The sequence below is a fragment of the Erinaceus europaeus genome, chromosome 11 (assembly GCF_950295315.1).
Source record: "Erinaceus europaeus chromosome 11, mEriEur2.1, whole genome shotgun sequence".
In the NCBI taxonomy this organism is placed as follows: Eukaryota; Metazoa; Chordata; class Mammalia; order Eulipotyphla; family Erinaceidae; genus Erinaceus; species Erinaceus europaeus.
This window is the reverse complement of record NC_080172.1, coordinates 17,959,736-17,977,174: the sequence shown is the minus strand read 5'-3', so window position 1 is coordinate 17,977,174 and position 17,439 is coordinate 17,959,736. Positions and strand designations below refer to the sequence as shown.

Genomic DNA, 17,439 nt, shown 5'->3' with positions numbered 1-17,439 from the left:
CCAGGATAAATCAAAGCTCATTCCACTGTGTACAGTGGGGGTGTAAGGTGTGGTGTGGTGTGCAAAACCAGAATTCACAACACTGAGATCCCTGTGTTCCCTTCCAGACCTGGGGAGAGGCATCCAGGTATCCTTCTGACTCCTATGTCCTGTACTTTATGTCAAACCTTTCCAGTCAGAGAGCCTCCCACACCCCGGTCACAGAAGCTCTCAGCACCTGGAAACACTGCCAGTTTTGAGACTAGACTAAATCTTCTAGAACTGTGGAGCAGCCCTCCCCACCCCCAAGGCCACAATGACTACAATTAGAAACCAAAGCACCTCAAAATGTAGAAAAACAAGGCAATGACTTGGTTTTGCTAAATAAATTTAGCCAACTTGGTAAAGGACCATAGCAGTTCTCCTTGAGTCCGCTCGTTTTAATAATAATTAGAAATATTATTCTGATTATTGAAGTGGAAATTAGTTGAAGGGTTATCTTGCCCTGATGACATTTGTTAAGCAATCAGACACATGGATTTTGCTAAATTCTTTTATTTTTGTTTAAATTTTCACTTCAATTTTAATTCTTGAAGAACAGCCTCGACAACATATATCGCACTCATTATAAGAAGCAAAGGGTTATATCAAAAAATTATTAGTATAGAATCACAGGAAATCTGGTTTGGAACCAGAAAAAAATACAAAACAGATATAGATACATAGACACAGGACATTTTTTATAATTATTTGGAAAATGTTATTTTCCCCTAATTCTTGTTTCCTTTTTTTATGTGCATACGATGTTTAAATTTTACAAAAAAAATGAAAATAAAGACTAGTATTTTACAAAATGAATAACAATGTCTTGGGGTGTGTATGTGTGTTTCTACATAGGATTCAGTCCACTTCCAAGTGTGTTGTTTTCTGTACAGAATATATCCACATCCGTCCACAATAAATCCTGGAAGGTCCATTAGTTTCCTTCTGTTTTATTAAAATTTTCATGGTCCTCTCTTTCAAAAAAATTTGCTTTCCTTTTCCCACCGGATAAAAGGTCCTTTATCTTCCCTTTCCAATGTGTTCACAGATCTGATCCTAAAAGCGTTTCTTTTGCTCCTGGTTTGCAGTTCAAGTTGCATTTCTGAGGGTGGGCTGAGCCTGCTGTCCTGGGGCCCTCCTCCCCCTGCCCAGCCTGCCCAGCTGCACCCTGCATCAGCTGCCTGGTGTCCCCAAGGCTTTGGAGTCCATGGCCCCCACTGGTCCTCAGAGTCTCTAGGAGGGTAGGGGCAGGTGAGAAGTGCCCTAGGTCTAGGAACACTGGATGGACATGTAAGGCCAGTTGAAGCTGCTCCCAGAGAGTAACATATCACGGATGAGTGTTTCAATGGGGGTTTTACCTACCAATCGGACGAAGAAGAGCTGCTCGATTACTGAGGAGGACACAGTGCGTAGCGAGGGCAGCCGTAGCAGCAGTTTGCCGAATCGACTAGGCTGGTTAGGGTACTGGCTTCTTACATATTCTTCCAGCGCACACTGTGACTTCTCCTGCAGGCTCTCGATGTGGGCGGCATCGGACAGGCCACAGGCATCTGCCCAAGGAGTCACAGGAAGGAGAAACAAGAGGAGGGGGGCACCCGGTTAGGTCAGTAAAGCACAGGCACAAGCAAGAAGCCGTTACTTTTTTTTTTTTCTTTTAAAGGAGAAATGAGGAAAATAAAAGATGGGAGTGGGGGGTGAGATCCTCCTCTCCAGGTTCCCCACTCCTTCACTATTCTTTCCCTCCCAACTCCCAATACAAATAAAAATAAATCAAACCCCTACCAAGCCTAGGGCAGCTGGAGAGAGAAGCTCACACATGCAGAAACAGCAACCTCTCTAGTCCCTTTGTTTTTCCTTTTTTCCACCTCTGGATTAAATAATGTACGATGCTGGAGCCATGTTTGCTGTGCACTGCAACCTGTCCTCTGCCTGCAGGGGAGCATCTTTCCGCTGTGCTCATTAATGGGAGGACCTTGGCAACATTTGCTCCTGTTTTGGGGGTGCTTGTGAGTTCTGAAGAAATATGCAGCCTAAAGGTAGTTTTTAAAGGCTTCCTGAAGTTTCTTTCCCCTTCCCAAATCTGTATGACCCTACTAGAAACCACAAGAAGAAACTAGCTGTGTAGCGAACACACATGGGAGGGCATAAAGGAATCTTAGCCTGGTAGTGCCTGCTATCATCAGATCAAGCCCATGTTTCAGCAGTGTAGGATTTGAGATCCACTATCTATGCAAGCAAGAACTCTGCAGCAAATCTTTGGTGAGGGTGTACACTTCTATCAGTGCCTTAGATCAAGTAATTGAAAATTGGTCACATCTCTAAGCTGTATCATCATAATAAAGAGGAATATGGCTCAGTTATCCCAGACTGCAGCAAGGAGGCATCTCCAGCAATCAGACAAAAAGCTGGGCTAGAGGCAGCAGCAGCTGCTGCTGCTACTTCAGAACTGGGGCATGGGGAGAAAGGGGGATCTGGGGGAGACAGGCTTCCTGTAACATGACCAAGAAAGAAAAAGGTACCTATGCAAAAATGACAGCATCTCAAAAACCTGTGAATTTATCTCACATCAACCAAGTCTCTTCTTGGACTCCTAAAAATATCTTAAGACACTAGTTTATAGTACATCAGCTAACTAGATGCTAACAAATAGTAGGGAAGGTGAAATCAGAAGAATGATGTGAAAGGCTTCTTTTCCTAGTTCAGACATTGTATTGTTCCTTATATTAATAATAAATATTTTTTAAAAAACCCAGTAAAATCACAGAGGCGCCTTTAGCCAGTCAGGAGGTTGACTAGAGCTCAAAGGCAGAGTTTGCTAATATATAGATCTGGGAAGGAATACAAGCAGCGCAATACCCCCAGAAGAACATTATATAATTTTGAATGGGTGTGACTCTAAGAAGACACAACAAATGTTCCAAAGAAAAAAGTGTCTGTTGAGTTTCTGAGCTTTATGTCTTTGTATTTCAAGAACTGGGATTTACAAAGCATCCCAACACCTTCATCTACAAGGCTATGGCCTTGAGCGAAAATACAAATAAAACTAGTGATAATTCAAGAACTTCTGAGGCAAGTCTCCTTTGACCTCAGATCCAGACTAGGTTCCTCTCAGATGTCTAATTACTGCAGCCAGCCACTTGGGTGCACCCACACTGACCTGACTTGGAAAGCAAGTGAAATTTTATGGCTGGTAGGGCAAGGGTGGGAGCACACTGGGTTTTCACTGGCTAGCCAGGGGGGACCCTGAGGTCTGTCCTTGGCCCTGCTTGCTAACCTGATCCTGCTGAATGGCGGTCATACAGACTTGTATTTACATATATCTTGCTTTACATGCATTATCTGCACATTATTCCATGGGATTCCTTTCAACCCCAGACAATGCAATATGATAAGAGCCCACTGATACTCCAATAGATTTTTTTTTGAAAGACCCATATGGCATCCCCTCAGGTCTGTAAAATATTTATCTGGTACTTATGGTCCGGGAGCATAGAGTACAAGGTCACTATCACTCTCCCAATCAAGCTGCTCCAAGGGAAAGAAGTTCAGCAGAGGCATGATTGGGTCCTGTACTGGCTACTTCAATTTCTCTCTTCTGAAGGCAGAATGAATGTATAATAGCTGGATCCAGCTGCCAGGTACCATCCAGCCAATCATGTGGCCTGTCTCCACCAGGAACCCTAATTCTGACCTGGTTTCTCATTCAGGGTATTCATTCCCACTCTTGATTTTTTTTTTTTTTTCTTCCTGCAGCAGTATTTCCCCAACTGCTGGCAGACAGTATAAGTTCTGCGTGGTTGTGGTAGGAAACCTAGGTGAGCAGGGGGTGCTGATACATACACATATTTGTACTCCATGAGTTCTATCCCAGATAAGAAAAAGTGGCAGAATGTGCAAAACCCATGTCTCACTTTTTATATGGCAGTGTCAGTGTGGGAACCCTCAATATTTCTCCTACAGTATATGAAAAAGAAATTATGTAAATAAATAACCATTACTGCTCAGGCCCTCCCGGCTTTAGCCTTTGTAGTGCAGAGAATGTATTTCATGTTGTGCATTCACAAGAGTTTAGTGTTCAGGAAATATAGATGTAATCAGCTGCCATAACTAGAAATCAAAGTTATTATTGTGCTGGAAATGGATTTATAGAATTTATGTTAACTAGATGGCTCCTTTCAAGGAAAGCCTCATTTATTTGAGGGGATATTTAGGTGTATGAATTAATGAATTTTTTTTAAAGAAGTAAGTTCAGGTCATGACCTAGTCCTTGGATGCTGTCCAAAATATTAAGGATTAAACATACCATCCGGAGGCCAAATGTGAAAACCACCACAGGGAAACCCTGTGCCAGTTTCAAATACTTAGCTAGAGCCAACCAAGTTGGACAATATGTCTAAAACTGTCTTTTCCATCACTCAAAGTTTGCTTAAAAGTTGGATGACTTTGAGAAGGCTTCCCATGAATTCCCTTTTGGCTAGCTATCAAAACAAGTATAGTCAAATGTGGAAATGTGTTGTATGGAAGGGGGGGGGGTGAATTACTACTGACAGCTCTATTTCCATTTTCCAGATATTCTGCTTGCAATTTTCCAACAAAATAATGCTATTGTTCCTCTCTAGGCCTCCCTCACACCTTGGAAACTTGGTTCAGGAAACTTCTTTGGGAAACTTCCTTTTTTTCTTTTTTTTTTAAGGAACACTTTTCATAGGGATGGTTTAGGATGGAAGTTAAAAGAAAAACATGAATAATTCCACAGTCTTCACTGAAGCCTGCAGAGTCCTCCCCTCTCTCTGAGAAATGGTATGAGATCAGAAAAATCAAGGGACTCAAGAACCTTAGGAAGGACAAGAGAAAAGGGAGGAGACACCTTTCTCGAGCAGATCTCTGTCCAGCTCCATGTCACATTTCTGCTTCAAGACACCTCACTGGATGAGATTTTAAAACCCCAGCTTCCATGACACTGGCTTGCTTCCTGATTCATTTGGCTAAAGAGCTGGGTAGTGGAGAGCCAGCCAGGCCCCAGGCCTGCCAGAGCTGAAGCAGCCTGGTTGGTGCTTCCCAGGCTCTTTGTCACTTTTGAAAAACATCCATCGAGAAGACTTATTAAGATAAAATGCATTCAAACACCAAGGAGGCTATTCAATAAATCTTCCATTTGTTTTAAGATGACACTTTATCCTCTTGCAAAGAACAACTCCCTCTTCTACCAGCAGATCTGCACTTGCACATAAAGTAAAAGGGGGGCAGTCCAAGTCCATGGCTTGGGCAACCCTGCATACAAATGAGACTCTCTTGTCTAAATAAATTATCTGCTGTTCAGATCGATATTAATACTACATTTGCTACATTACAATATCGTGCAAATTTAAGAGCCATTTTAATACAATGTAAATACAATTCTTCACGCATGAAAGCCAGGAAATACTGATAGATTATACCTCTGCTTACTGTTCAACAAGGCCTTAAGAAAAGGGTTTTGCCATCTTTGCCCAGGAGTGGTTTTAATTTTGGTCTTTGGAGGTCCTGGCTCTAGGACAGATTTATTAGGATGGTTTATTTGTTCTCTGAATGGAAGAATTAAAAGCAATAATGCCAATAACTGGTAAAACTGCAGCTAACCCTTGTCATAGTGGGTAAGCCTGGAGACCCAATCTGAGCAGTACTGTTCACCACCAGTGTTCTTTTCTGGCTTTGTTTATATTTCCCTCCATTACCTGCTGTTGGGGGTGTTTATATGTTTCTCTCTTGCAGGTTACAATAATAAAAGGTGGTCAATGTTTTCAGAGGCTTAGACTTGAGCCTTCAAAAGCAACGTTAATGCACTTTCCTGGAAGTTAATTTGAACCATCTATCATAAGAGAAATTGTTAACATGCATGTTCCTCTTGCCTACATTTAATTTGATATCTTCTAAGGCACTCTTTTAAATTTCTAAAGCTTATATGCTTTGCATAGCTATGAGGTTTCGCTCTGGACCAGGAGTCCTCCCTTACTTGCGGGTTCTACAGATTTTTTTTTTTAAACCATTCTTGTTTAGGTCGAATCTGTTTTTTTTTATGACCCTCAATCACCTCAGCAATTGCAAACATGAATGGCTTCCGATAAGGGAAAATCAGACAGCAATAAAGCGGGCTTATTTATGATTTATTTGCCCGCATTCTTCTCTTTCCACCTCTGTGTGTGTATAGGTCTCTCTCTCTCTCTCTCTCTCTCTCTCTGTGACTGTGTATTGGGAAACTCAACCCAGGGAACACAGAGGAGAGAAAGCCACATTCCCACGTCCTCTTCCTTCCCTCTCCTCCCCCAGAATCGCCGAGCCCTGGCACACGCGGGTGTACACACACACACACACACCGCACACACGCGCAGCCAGGCGAATAAACAGTACCGCACCCCCCCCACCCCCACCCCCAGACACGCGTGGGCCGCCGCCGCAAGGCCCAGCGCGGACTCCAGGCCTCTAGGCCCGACTGTCTGCCGCTCGCATCCGCGCAGCCTCGGCTTCCCGCACCGCCGCGCTCCAAAGATGGCAGCGGCGGCGGCGCGGGTTCCCGCGCTCCGCGCCAGGGCCGCAGGGCCCGGGCAGCCTCCGAGGTAGGCGCGGAGCTGGAGGCCGGGCCGGCGCGGAGCTGGGGTCCTGGGGCGGCTCCCCGCACCGCCTGCCCTCCCAGCCGGGCGAGCGCAGCCTCACCTGACGTGAAGAGCACGATGGCTTTGAGGCAGCTGTACTCGGCCGAGTCGACGTGCAGCGCCTTGAGCTTCTCCACCTGCTCCTGGAAGATGCGGATGTGGTCCATGAAGGCCACCACGCGGTCGGCGGACATGGGCGAGGCGTGCAGGCCGGCGGCAGCCAGCAGCGGCGCCACGTGCAGCGGCATGGAGCACTGGGCCGCGTTGAGCACGAACAGCTCGCTCCAGGTGAGGCGGAGCAGGGACACCTGGTCGGTGATCTGCAGATCCGGGAAGAAGGGGATGTTGCGGGCCCACTCGACGGCGCTGAAGAGCAAGCGGGCTGCCAGCTCGCAGATGTTCTCGATGCCCATGATGTTGTTGGGCTGCATGCACTGGCTGCCATAGCGCGACGTGGGGTAGGGCTCGGCGCGCAGCAGCAGCGAGATGTAGCCGGACAGGTAGCAGTGGCCGTTGAGGGGGTCTCCGTTGGTGAGAGCGTACTGGCCTGGATTGGGCTGGGTTGGAGGCATTCTTCCTCGCTGAACCGCTGACGAAAAGAAAGAGAGAAAAGAGGCAATGTGCATCCAGGGGGCTTGTGAACATCGCAGCGCCCGCAGCGCACCCGACACAATGCGGAGGCTCTTCCCGCAGCCACACGCGCCCAGCGCATCTTCTCTTGCTCTCGCTCACAGCCCACACTCGGAGGAAAGCTGGGGAGAGGCCCTCCAGTTCCAGAGTTCCAAGTACCCAGCCTTTATCAGGACCTCAGGCTACCTCAGCCTTGAGAAACTAGGCCCCACTGAAGGCCCCCCTCCCCACCCTGGCCAGTATGGTCAGTGAAGTGCCACCCAAGCCCTCCATTCCTAAGGAGCGGTACAGAGATAAAGGAAATCCCACTCACCACTGCAGAATGAAACAAATCAGGTTTTTTTTTTTTAAAAAAAAAACAATAATAATAGGTGAAACCAGAGGAAGGTTGTGGTTAAGTGACAAAAGCCTAGTTGACTCATTTGCAACCAACCAGCATTTTTTCCCCTAGCATATTCTCTTAAAAAATCATCCTCAAAATAGCTCCAACTTGCATGCCCCACTAGCCATTTACAACTTTTGAATGGAAAACAAGTATCCTGCAGCCCGCCCCTATCCCTTCCTCCCCATAGCCCAACACAAAGTTCTCACTGTTAAAAAAAACAACAACAAACAAAAAACCCCCCCCACAAATTTTTAAAAAGTCAAGAAAAAGTTGAACTTACAGTAGCCAAACATTATTGTAAAAAGTGGGAAATATAATTAATGTCTGTCCTGCGCGGTGCCACTGCAACCTGCAGCCAGCTTTTGCCCAGTGAATGCACGAGCTTGCAACTGCAAAAACACTGGATTCATTAACCATCTAAATGCAAAACGTAAGCATGCTTTGAGTTCTTAAAGCTGACCAAAGTTTTTTTTTTTTTATGTGTATGTTTTGCTTTCAACAGTGCCAGCGTTTTAAATTGCCATGTAAACAAAGACAACTTTAGGAAAAGTTAGGGCTACTGAACTTCCCCCACCCCCAAGAAATTAATATAGATATACCCATGTACATGTAGCTGTCTTTTATCAGGTTGTGCACTATCTTCTTAAGTTTCCTCTGATTCTAATTTTAATGCAAGCACCAATGCAGTTTAAGTTCTTGAAACATAATGGCTAGAATACTATTTTCTAATTATAGTTTTGAACTTGGCAGTTATTTTCAATTAAATGAGAGTACAATTCAAAGTTTTTTTTTTTTTCAGATGCCTACACAATCTCCCTGGAGCTAGAAATGAAATCGTCATATTTGCCTGCTCCTAGAGATCTAAAGGAATTCAATTTCTTTTCTTGTGGCATATAAAATATAATTTTAAAGTCAATTACAAGAAGGAGTAATCTACATTCTGCAAAATTGACTGGTTTGCTCATTTGACTATAAGACATCTCTAATGATTGTCAGAAGATAAGCTTTAACTGTAAATGGCTAAATATATTTATAAGTGCTACATCTCTTGCCACATGAACATGAAGCATATCTAAATACAACATCAAAAGTTGTGTTAAAAAGAAACCAAGTCCATACAACACAGGGATTAAATGATATGGAAGCTCATGCCAGCTGCAGTCTATGCATTATAGTCAAATCAGAAGAATCAGTAAATGCCGATGTAAACTGTAATTTGTATGCAGTATTTAAGCAGAGGGTGGAGTTTGATGAAGAAATAAAACGAGTATCATGCTTTTTAAAAAAATGACACAACTATGAAAGCACAGTTCAGTCACAAACTTTCCTTTCAAAGTACAGGGGTGAAAACAAGGCCACAGCTCTGGAGGAGGCGGCCCCAGCTCAGTGAAGGGAAGAGGGAACCAGTGAACAGGCCAGAAACCCCCCTTCCCCCTAATTAGACCTACAAGTGCAATAAATCTCGCTCCTCATTTTCCCAGCTAAGCTTCCAAAAGGATGATGCAGCAATGAATCTATGGTCCAGGGTACTCCAGTCCCCAGCCCTCCCCCAATTTTTAAATAAAGGGAATGAAGAGGTGGAGAGGAGAGTGGAATGAGAAAACAGAGACAGTTTTCTGGGACAAATAAGCAGCCCCCCTCCCCAAGTTCATGCTAGCAGCACAGCCCCAAGCATCCTCACGCTCACGCGGGAAAGAGAAACACACTGAGCACATCCAAGACAGAGGAAGGGAGGGGATTTTAAATCACAGCTCACGATCCCAGGAACACAATCCCGAACAGGCAGCGGGCGGGGTGGAGGAGCCGGGAGAGGAGCGCAGGCCGGGTGGGGGAGGCAGCAGCAGCGAGCTGGGGGGGGGGGTGCTGGGGGAGGAATGCAGCAGGGACAGGGGAAGCTGGGACCGACCGGGACCACAGGAGCCCCAAACCCCACACTGCACCCACCCCCGCGAGAGAGAAAGAAAGAGGGCCAGGGAGGCGGGTGAAGCGCAGAGAGAGAGAGAGAGAGGGAGAGAGAGAGGGAGAGGGAGAGAGAGAGAGAGAGGGAGGGGGGAGAGAGAAAAGCAGAGAAGAAATATTCACCTTCCCGCCTCATGCCCACTTTGAGGCACTTCTTGAGGCGGCAGTATTGGCACTGGTTGCGGTGGTGCTGGTCGATAGGACAGTTCCTGTTGGCACGGCATGTGTAAGTTAAGTTCCTGCGGACGCTCCTCTTGAAGAAACTTTTGCAGCCCTCGCAGGTGAATTGGCCATAGTGCTTGCCGCTCGACTTGTCCCCGCACACCACGCACTCGATGTGCTGCTGGCTCTGGCCCGAACCGGGCGGGCCCTGGCCCTTGTCCCCTGCCGTGCCGGGGGTGGCGGGCGCTCCCGGCTGACCCGGGGTCTGCGGCGTGTGCGGCGCGCCCGAGCCCGCCTGCTGCTGCTGCTCGCCGGCGCCGCCGCGGGCCGCCTGCGCTGCGGGGTTGGGGCCGCCGGGGTTGCCCCCGGCCACGTCGTCCTGCGGATCTCGCCAGCTGCTAACTACCATTGCCATATCTTTGGGCCCGGGGAGCGCTGGGGGGGAGCCGAGCTGCTCGCCGAGGGCCGCGGGGCGCGCTGGCGCGCTGGGAGGGGAAGGGGAAGGGGGAGGGGGAGGGGGCGGGGGGCCCGCCGGGCGCCCCGGGGTCGCGGGAGCCGAGCCCGAGCCGGGCACCGGCTGCTGCCTCCGCCGTCGCCGCCGCTGCCTCCGCTACTGCCTCGGCCGCCCCGCCGCTGCTGCGCGCCCGCCCGCCCTGCTGGCGTTTTGTTGTGGTTCCTGCTGTTTTCTTTCTCTCTTTTTGCAGCCCCCCCAGGCTCTCAGGCTCCCCCCCCAACACCCCTGCTCCCCTCGCCCGCTCCCCCCGCGCTCGGATCCTGGGGGGGCCACGCTCTCCTTCCCCCCCTCCCCACCCCCCCCAGCGAGCGAGCTCCCTGCTCTCGCTTTTTTCTTCTTCCCCAAGTTGCAAAATCAGAAATGGCACAGGCGGCAGCCGGGAGCGGCGCGGGGCGCAGCGCCGGGGGCGGCGGGCATGGGCCACGGCGCGCGCACACACTCGCCCTCCGCCTCGCCCGCACCCCCGCGCGCACACACACGCACACACACTCGCACAGGCACACACACACACACACACGCACACACACTCTCTCACCCGCGCCGGGCGCCCGCCAGCCAGCCGGCCGCTCGGGCTACGCGCTGCGAGCGGGCAGAGGCGACATAGAGGAAGCCGGCGAGGGAGGCGGCGGCGGCGGCGGCGGCGGCGGCGGAGGAGGAGGAGGAGGAAGAAGAGGAGGAGGAGAAGGAGGAGGAGGAGGAGGAGGAGGAGGAGGAGGAGGAGGAGGAGGAGGAGGAGGAGGAGGAGGAGGTCGCGGCTGCAAGCGCCTCTGGAGCCGCCGCCTCAGCTGCAGCGGCGAGCGCCGCTGGAGGAGCCGGGGCCCCGGCCGGGGTCCGAGCTGGAGTCCGGGCCGCAGCCGAAGCGCGAGCGGGGGGTCTGAGCAGTCTGCGCCGCCGCCGCCGCTGTCCCGGCGTGAGCCCTGGCTGGGCTCGGGAGCGAGGGGAGCGCGGGGAGCCGAGCCGGGCTCGGGCCGAGGCTGTCGGCGGCGATCAGGGCGAGCTGGTGCCGGGGGGCCAGGTCCAGGGCCGGACGCAGCCAGCCATTCAGGAAGGCAGGGCTGGAGAGCTGGAGGCAGCCGGCGAAGAGGATCACACACTTTGCTCTTTTTGTTGTGCCGGTAGCGCGGGGCTCTCGATGCCTCCTCCTCCTCCTTCTTCTCCTTCTTTCGGGAGGTGATGAAGGGAGAGAAAAATACGAGAGAATTCACGCCGGCGATGAATTCACAGCGGAGTAGGAAAAATAAGAATCAGAAGGGAAAAAAAAAAGAATTGAGAAAAAAAAAAGCGAGAGAGACATCCAAAGTAGGTCGAATAAATAATCCTCTTCTTTTCGTCTTTCTTGCTCCTTCTTCTGCTTCTTCTGCTATAACACACAGAGCTAGTTAAAAAAACCCTGGAGATCGCCCAAAAATGTTCTTTTTTTAGTATTTTAAATAAGTGCTCTTCAGCCGGGAACCAACACCCTCCCTCCAAAAAAAATCATATATGTATAAAATAACGATAAGAAGAATATGAAGGGGGTCCTCCTCCTCCTCTTTCTCTCTCTCTTTAAGTTTAGCCCTCTCTTCTGCAGGAATGAAGTAAAAGAGACAAGGAGGAGGAGAAAAGGAGAGAGAGAGAGAAGAGGAGGGAAACAACTAATAGAATATGTAAGAAAAGAGAAAAGAGAGAGAGAAGAGAGAGCTAGAGATTGAGAGAGAAAGAGGGAGAGGCGGAGGGGGAGAGAGAGGTAGAAAGAGAACGTGAGAGAGAGAGAGAGAGAGAGAGAGAGAGAGAGAGGGAGGGAGGAAGAGAGAGAGAGACCCCAAAAATTGAATGCGTTTAAACGGGAGGACTCGCAGAGCAATGTTTCCGAAAGGGGGATCTGCGCGAATGTCTGTATATAGTGAACTTTGACACTACTATTGAAACTGACACGTTTCTATGGAGATCGCTGCCTTATATGGAGCTCGTGTCAAGGAGCCAAGAGAAGGGCTGCTGGCAACTGATAATCAAAGGCGACTGACTGGTCAGAGCCCTGAATGGGGTGGGGGGGGACGGGGGGAGAGAAAATGGGAGGCTAAGGTTAGCCAAGCCTCCTGCACGCCATTGGTTGGAGAGCCCCTCCCCCTCCTCCTTATTCTTTCTTTCTCTCTCTCCCCCCCCTCCCTCTTAGCTACCTACGGACCGGAATGGCTAGGGGAGGAGTGAAAGTGTGGGAGGGGGGGTGTGCTTCTGACAAGCGCAATTTACATTGAGATCACCCTGCACTGCTATTTACTCTGAGACCTGATTAGCATGGGTCGTCCATGGTCACACGCACACACACACACACACACACACACACACACACGACAGAGAGAGAGAGAGAGAGAGAGAGAGAGAGAGAGGGGATAGTTTGGGGAAAATACCTTGCAATGAGTAAGAAAGAGTAATTTGAAAGGAATTATTTTGATCTCCTGTGAAAAGTTTTATAAATTAGTTTTATAAGCCTGAAGAAAATATCATGGAAAATTTTAGGAAAAAATGTACTGGGGGTTTAGATTCACTGTTTTAATAATTCGTGAAATATACTAGGTTTGAATTGTTTTCTTCTACGTATTAGCATCACCTGAGTGTGGACTGTGCTCAATTTATGTCCACTTAAGAAACAAAGTAAGGAAGGACTCCTTAGATTTAATTAAGGCAAAACACACTCCTGGAATTTGAAGCTATTGCCATAACATCAACCTGAATCAACGGTTCTTATTCCCAGAGACGTATTTTTAAATACACTTTCCAATCAATTCGATTTTTCTTCCTTCTTGCCCTCTTTGGTATCCGTAAGCTGCTCCAAACTCCACACAACGCTTTGATAATTATTAATAAAACAGTAGCAAGTCCTTCTAGTGGGGGGTGTGTGTGTGGGGGGGGTAGGGCTAGTGCCTCCTAGTTCAGGGTCCCAGGAGCAGAGAAAGCGGCCAGCGAAGGAGAAGAGAAGCGGAAGGGAAATGGGGGGCGGGGGTGGGAGTGGGGGGCTGTTAAGGGAAAAGGGGTGGAAGAGGTATGGAGGGGCAGGAAGGGGTGATGGGGAGAAAGACAGAGAAAGGCGAGAAGGGAGCGGAGTGAGACCCTGTTCCCGAAGGTGATTGGTTGCGGGAGGAGGGGTGGGCAAGAGGAGCGGGTCCCGCCGCGGGGCCTGCAGGAATAGCTGGCTCCGGCTGCCACCTAGCGGACGGGAGCCGGAGCCCGGGAGGCGCACACACGAGAACCTCCTCCCCTCCCTGCAGGCAGCCTGCGCCTTTTCTCCAAACGAAGACAGCACTTTGAAAATTCTTTCAATGGATTTTTTTTTCCTTGAAAGATCGTACTAGGGGAGAATGATACTTCTATTAGTTACACATTCTCCAATCGCACATTTGCACCCCCTCCCTTGTTTTGAGATCGCTTCCCTAGGCAGGCTCAGGCGGGCGCAGAGCAGCGCGGAGTGACAAAGCAGCCACTGCCGCCTCTGGGGGTGGGAGTCACTCTCGCCCTCCCGCCAGCCAGCCTCTCGACTCCGGAGAGCGTAAAAGTTTGTCTCATCTCCAGCTACCGGAGCTCCAACAAGCCCTCAGGTAAAGATGGGAGTAAATGGTCACATTGTATCGATAGAGGTAGGATGCTTTTTTTTTTTTTTTTGTTAATACTGGTTCTCACTTTAAATCTCATCAGGGAGGGGTCTGGGAAGCGCTGCGTGTTTGGGGGTGCGTTTGGCGCTCCCTGGTCTCTCCATCCTACACGTCGGGAGTCAGCGATCGCTCAGTGACGGGTGGCGATTGCGATTTTAAAAGAGCTGGGGAAAAAAAAAAAGGCTTTCCCGTGCCTGCCCTACGGCCCCTCCATCTCGAATAATGGAGAGTCAGTCAATGTATTCGGCAAGCGGCGGCCCATTCTACGCAGCAGATAAGAGAGGATGCGATTGGGGTTGGCTGGGGGCTCCTTGCCCTCCGTCCCCTGGTCCCCAAACAAGCGCTTTCACGTCTCCCGGTCATTTAAAAGATGGACACAATTCAAAGGCAAAGGCAAAATTAAAAAAAAAAAAAAGAGAGAGAGAGAGAGAGAGAGAGAGAGAAAACACAGATTCTCTCTGTCTGAATTCTAAAATTTACTCCATAAACAGTACAGAGGCAGGCAGTCGAAAGCAGAGAAAGCGAGCAGAGAGAGGGAGACAGGGAGAAGCGGAACGAGCAGGAGCAGGAGGTGAGAGCGGACGCCAGGCAACCAGGAGGCCTGCTGGACCCCAGGTTCGCGGACCCCGCCGCTCTGGAGACCGTGGACCTTGCGTCGAGGGGACCCGAAGCGAAACTGGGCCAGGTCGTGCAGCACCAGGCAAGTAGAGCAAGGCTTTTCGTTGCTTTTGAGCGCGGGGCTGCAGAGGCGGATTGGCCGCGAGGCAGTCTGCGCGCGCCGGGCCTGGGCTGGCGGGGGCTCCGGGAGAGGCAGCCTGGGCGGGACCCGAGAACTTCCCGCGGGGCCTGCTCTGGGGCTCCCCGCACCTGAACCCGCCTCCCCCGGAAACTGGGAAGCCGGGATCGCAGCCGCCAAGCCGCCTGGGATCTGCGAGTCGAGAGTCAGTGGAGAAAGACGGGTCTCTCCAGCTCTCTCCCCACGCCCCTGGCGGGAAAGGCGGCCAGGCCGCTCGGCAGTAAATTAGCGCGGGCGGAGGGCTGGCCGGGTGGCGGTGGTGCGGGTCTGCGGCTGCGGAATCCGGCCCCGCAGCCTCGGGTCTCCGCGCCTGGGCTGACTGCGAGCAGGGCCTGGCGAGCTCGCTCCCGCCGCTCACCTGCGGGCGCCGTTTGTAACGGGAACCCCCTAAGGGAAGGCGATCGATGGCTGCCTGTTTGATGTGGGCGATAGTGTCATCGGATTCAAAGGGCCCCCAGACCTCTCAGCGCAGGAGCAGAGGAGGCAACGGGAGCGGGAGCGAGCACCGGATGCAGTGCCCTGCAGCCCGGGCTGGCTCCTAGCTTTGCAGCTAGAGGGCTGGGGGCGGGAAGGAGAAAGAGGGGATGGAGGGGGGGGGGTTCACCTCTCAGGGGTGGGTACAGAGTGTGTGAAAGGAAGAGCCTCTATTAAAACCAACGGGAGCGCTTTCCTCGGCGCAGGGCAGGGGCGCGCGTTTGCGTCAGAGGCCGCGCAGGGCGGGCGCGGGGGGCGGGGGCAGTCAACGACCCGGGCCCTGCGTGGGGAGGGGGGCCTTGGGGGCGCGCGGGAAAGGGCTGCTCTGGTCTGCTTGGTCTTGGGTCCCGACTGGCAGGCAAGGGGGTAAAGCAAAGCTGGAGGGTGAGCCCGGACTCCCCGGAGCAGCATCGCCCACTCACTCTTGATGTGGACTCTATTTCACCAGCCCCTACCCCGAGCCCCCAAACTTGGACGAGGCCCCAGAGACCAGGGGTATGGGTACAAGTGCGGCCCTGGAGGCCTCCGGCGGAGCCGCCAGATCCTCCAGTAGGAGGGAGGGCGGGGAGGGGGTGCAGTCCCCCTCCCCCGCTCCAGTCCCCAGCCAGGGAAAGGAGGGGCTGTAGGCGGTGGTGCCCAGAGCAGTGGAAAGCCTTTGCATTTTAGAGGAGGGGACCAGATCCTTCTCCTGAGGGAATCTGCGCCGACTTTCAGTCGCGAGAGGTTGCTGCAGGAAGCCAAGGCTTGCGTGGAGAGGGTTGATTCTACCGGGAGTTCTCAGGGCCAGGCAGTACCCGGGACTCAGTTTCTCCTCCGCACCCAGAGCTCCCCGGATCGCGGTTGCACACCCTCAGAGCGCCTCCACGTTGTGCGCACAGCCCCGCCTCTAGCAAAATGGCTTCCGCGAAGGAACCCGGGTTAGCTCAGGTCTTAAGGAGCTCTGGCTTTCTGTCTGCAAGGCAGTCGGTGCTTACTGGTTCTACTTGGCACACTTGTCCTGGGTCTGGTGCACATACCGCTTCATCAGGAGATAACGGTATCTGCTGTTGGGCACTGAATAGACAAGTAATCATATTTGGCGAGAGCATGTAGGTCCTCAAACTGTGAAATTTCACACACATGTCCAGACACGCTCAGCTGCTGGAGCAGAAACAGAAACAGTTGCATTTTCTACATTTCTCTTAGTATTCTCTTTTGGTCAGATTCTCTTTCCCTCCATTCTCACCCCAAGTCTTCCCTTCTCCCCATTTTGAACCCATCCACAGCGGTAGTGTGTGTGTGTGTGTGTGTGTGTGTGTGTGTGTGTGTGTGTGTGTGTGTGTGTGAGATTCTTGGACTTATGATCCACAGCGGCCCGTCTTAGCACCTTACTTATGACCTGAGTTATATATTGGACCCTCTCCAAAGTTTCTCCTGCTGAGTTCTGAATGGAAATGGGAAAAAGACTTCTCTGACTTGCTAGTCTCCGCAGGCCAGCCTAAGAAACAAGTTTCCATTTCAGTTCCCCAATAGATTAAGAGGTACTTTTCTGACATGGAGAGAGGAATCAGGCTCCATATAGGTTGCCAGCCCAATGTCTCAGTCTTAATCACTTTTAAAAAGGCTTGATCTCTCCTGGCTGAAAAGCCAACACACATTTGTGACCTGGTGGGAGGAAAGAGGCAGAGGACTGTGACTGCATTTATAATGTTCATTTGCATACTAGGACCCAGATTTTGGGTTTAAGCAGTTGTTCTAGCTGGTTAAACAATCCTCTGCCCAAAATTTATTTTTCAAGGAAGGTTGAATCATTCTTCATTAATCTTACAACCACGTTGATATTGGTTTTTTTTTTTTTTTTTCCTTTCCTAAAGCTCACCAGGTTATTTTGGCTTTTGGGTAAATCACAGTGGACAAAGGTGGCATTGTAAAAGTGTCTCCTAAATCTAATTCAAGAGCTGTGAGATCCTACAAATGACCAGATATATGTGGAAAATTCTCTCCCATTCCTCTTTCCTATCCTCTAAATCGTTAAAATGGCATTGCTCTATTTAGAGAGACCACTGAACAGAAATAACCATGTTTTATAAAGCCTATCTGGAGAGATGAACATGCCTGAAATCATTGGGAGAAAGGTCAGTTCTTCTGATCTTACTGCAGACCTTTCCCAAAGAGCTTATTTTAAAGGTGCCGAATCAATTAGTTTCCCTTGGCATGAGATTAAGGCTGAGAAGAACGACATTGAAGAAGCTATATTTTAAATG

General features: G+C 50.4%; 1 protein-coding gene across 2 annotated transcripts; it reads right to left on the bottom strand.

Moving 5' to 3' along the window:
* Positions 1-518: 518 nt before the first annotated feature.
* Positions 519-10,570, bottom strand: NR2F1 (nuclear receptor subfamily 2 group F member 1). 2 transcript variants are annotated; one of them, XM_007531663.3, is made up of 4 exons: positions 9,114-9,425; positions 7,946-8,054; positions 6,712-7,239; positions 519-1,571 (listed from the first exon to the last, which is right to left on the bottom strand). In XM_007531663.3, exons 2-4 carry the CDS (start codon positions 7,956-7,958, stop codon positions 1,291-1,293), a joined length of 822 nt encoding a protein of 273 aa, XP_007531725.1. In that variant the 5' UTR covers positions 7,959-8,054; positions 9,114-9,425; the 3' UTR covers positions 519-1,290. The 2 variants fall into 2 exon arrangements, with proteins under 2 accessions (XP_007531725.1, XP_007531719.1); XM_007531657.3 differs by lacking the exons at positions 7,946-8,054; positions 9,114-9,425 and adding an exon at positions 9,748-10,570.
* Between the last annotated feature and the right edge of the window lie 6,869 nt (positions 10,571-17,439).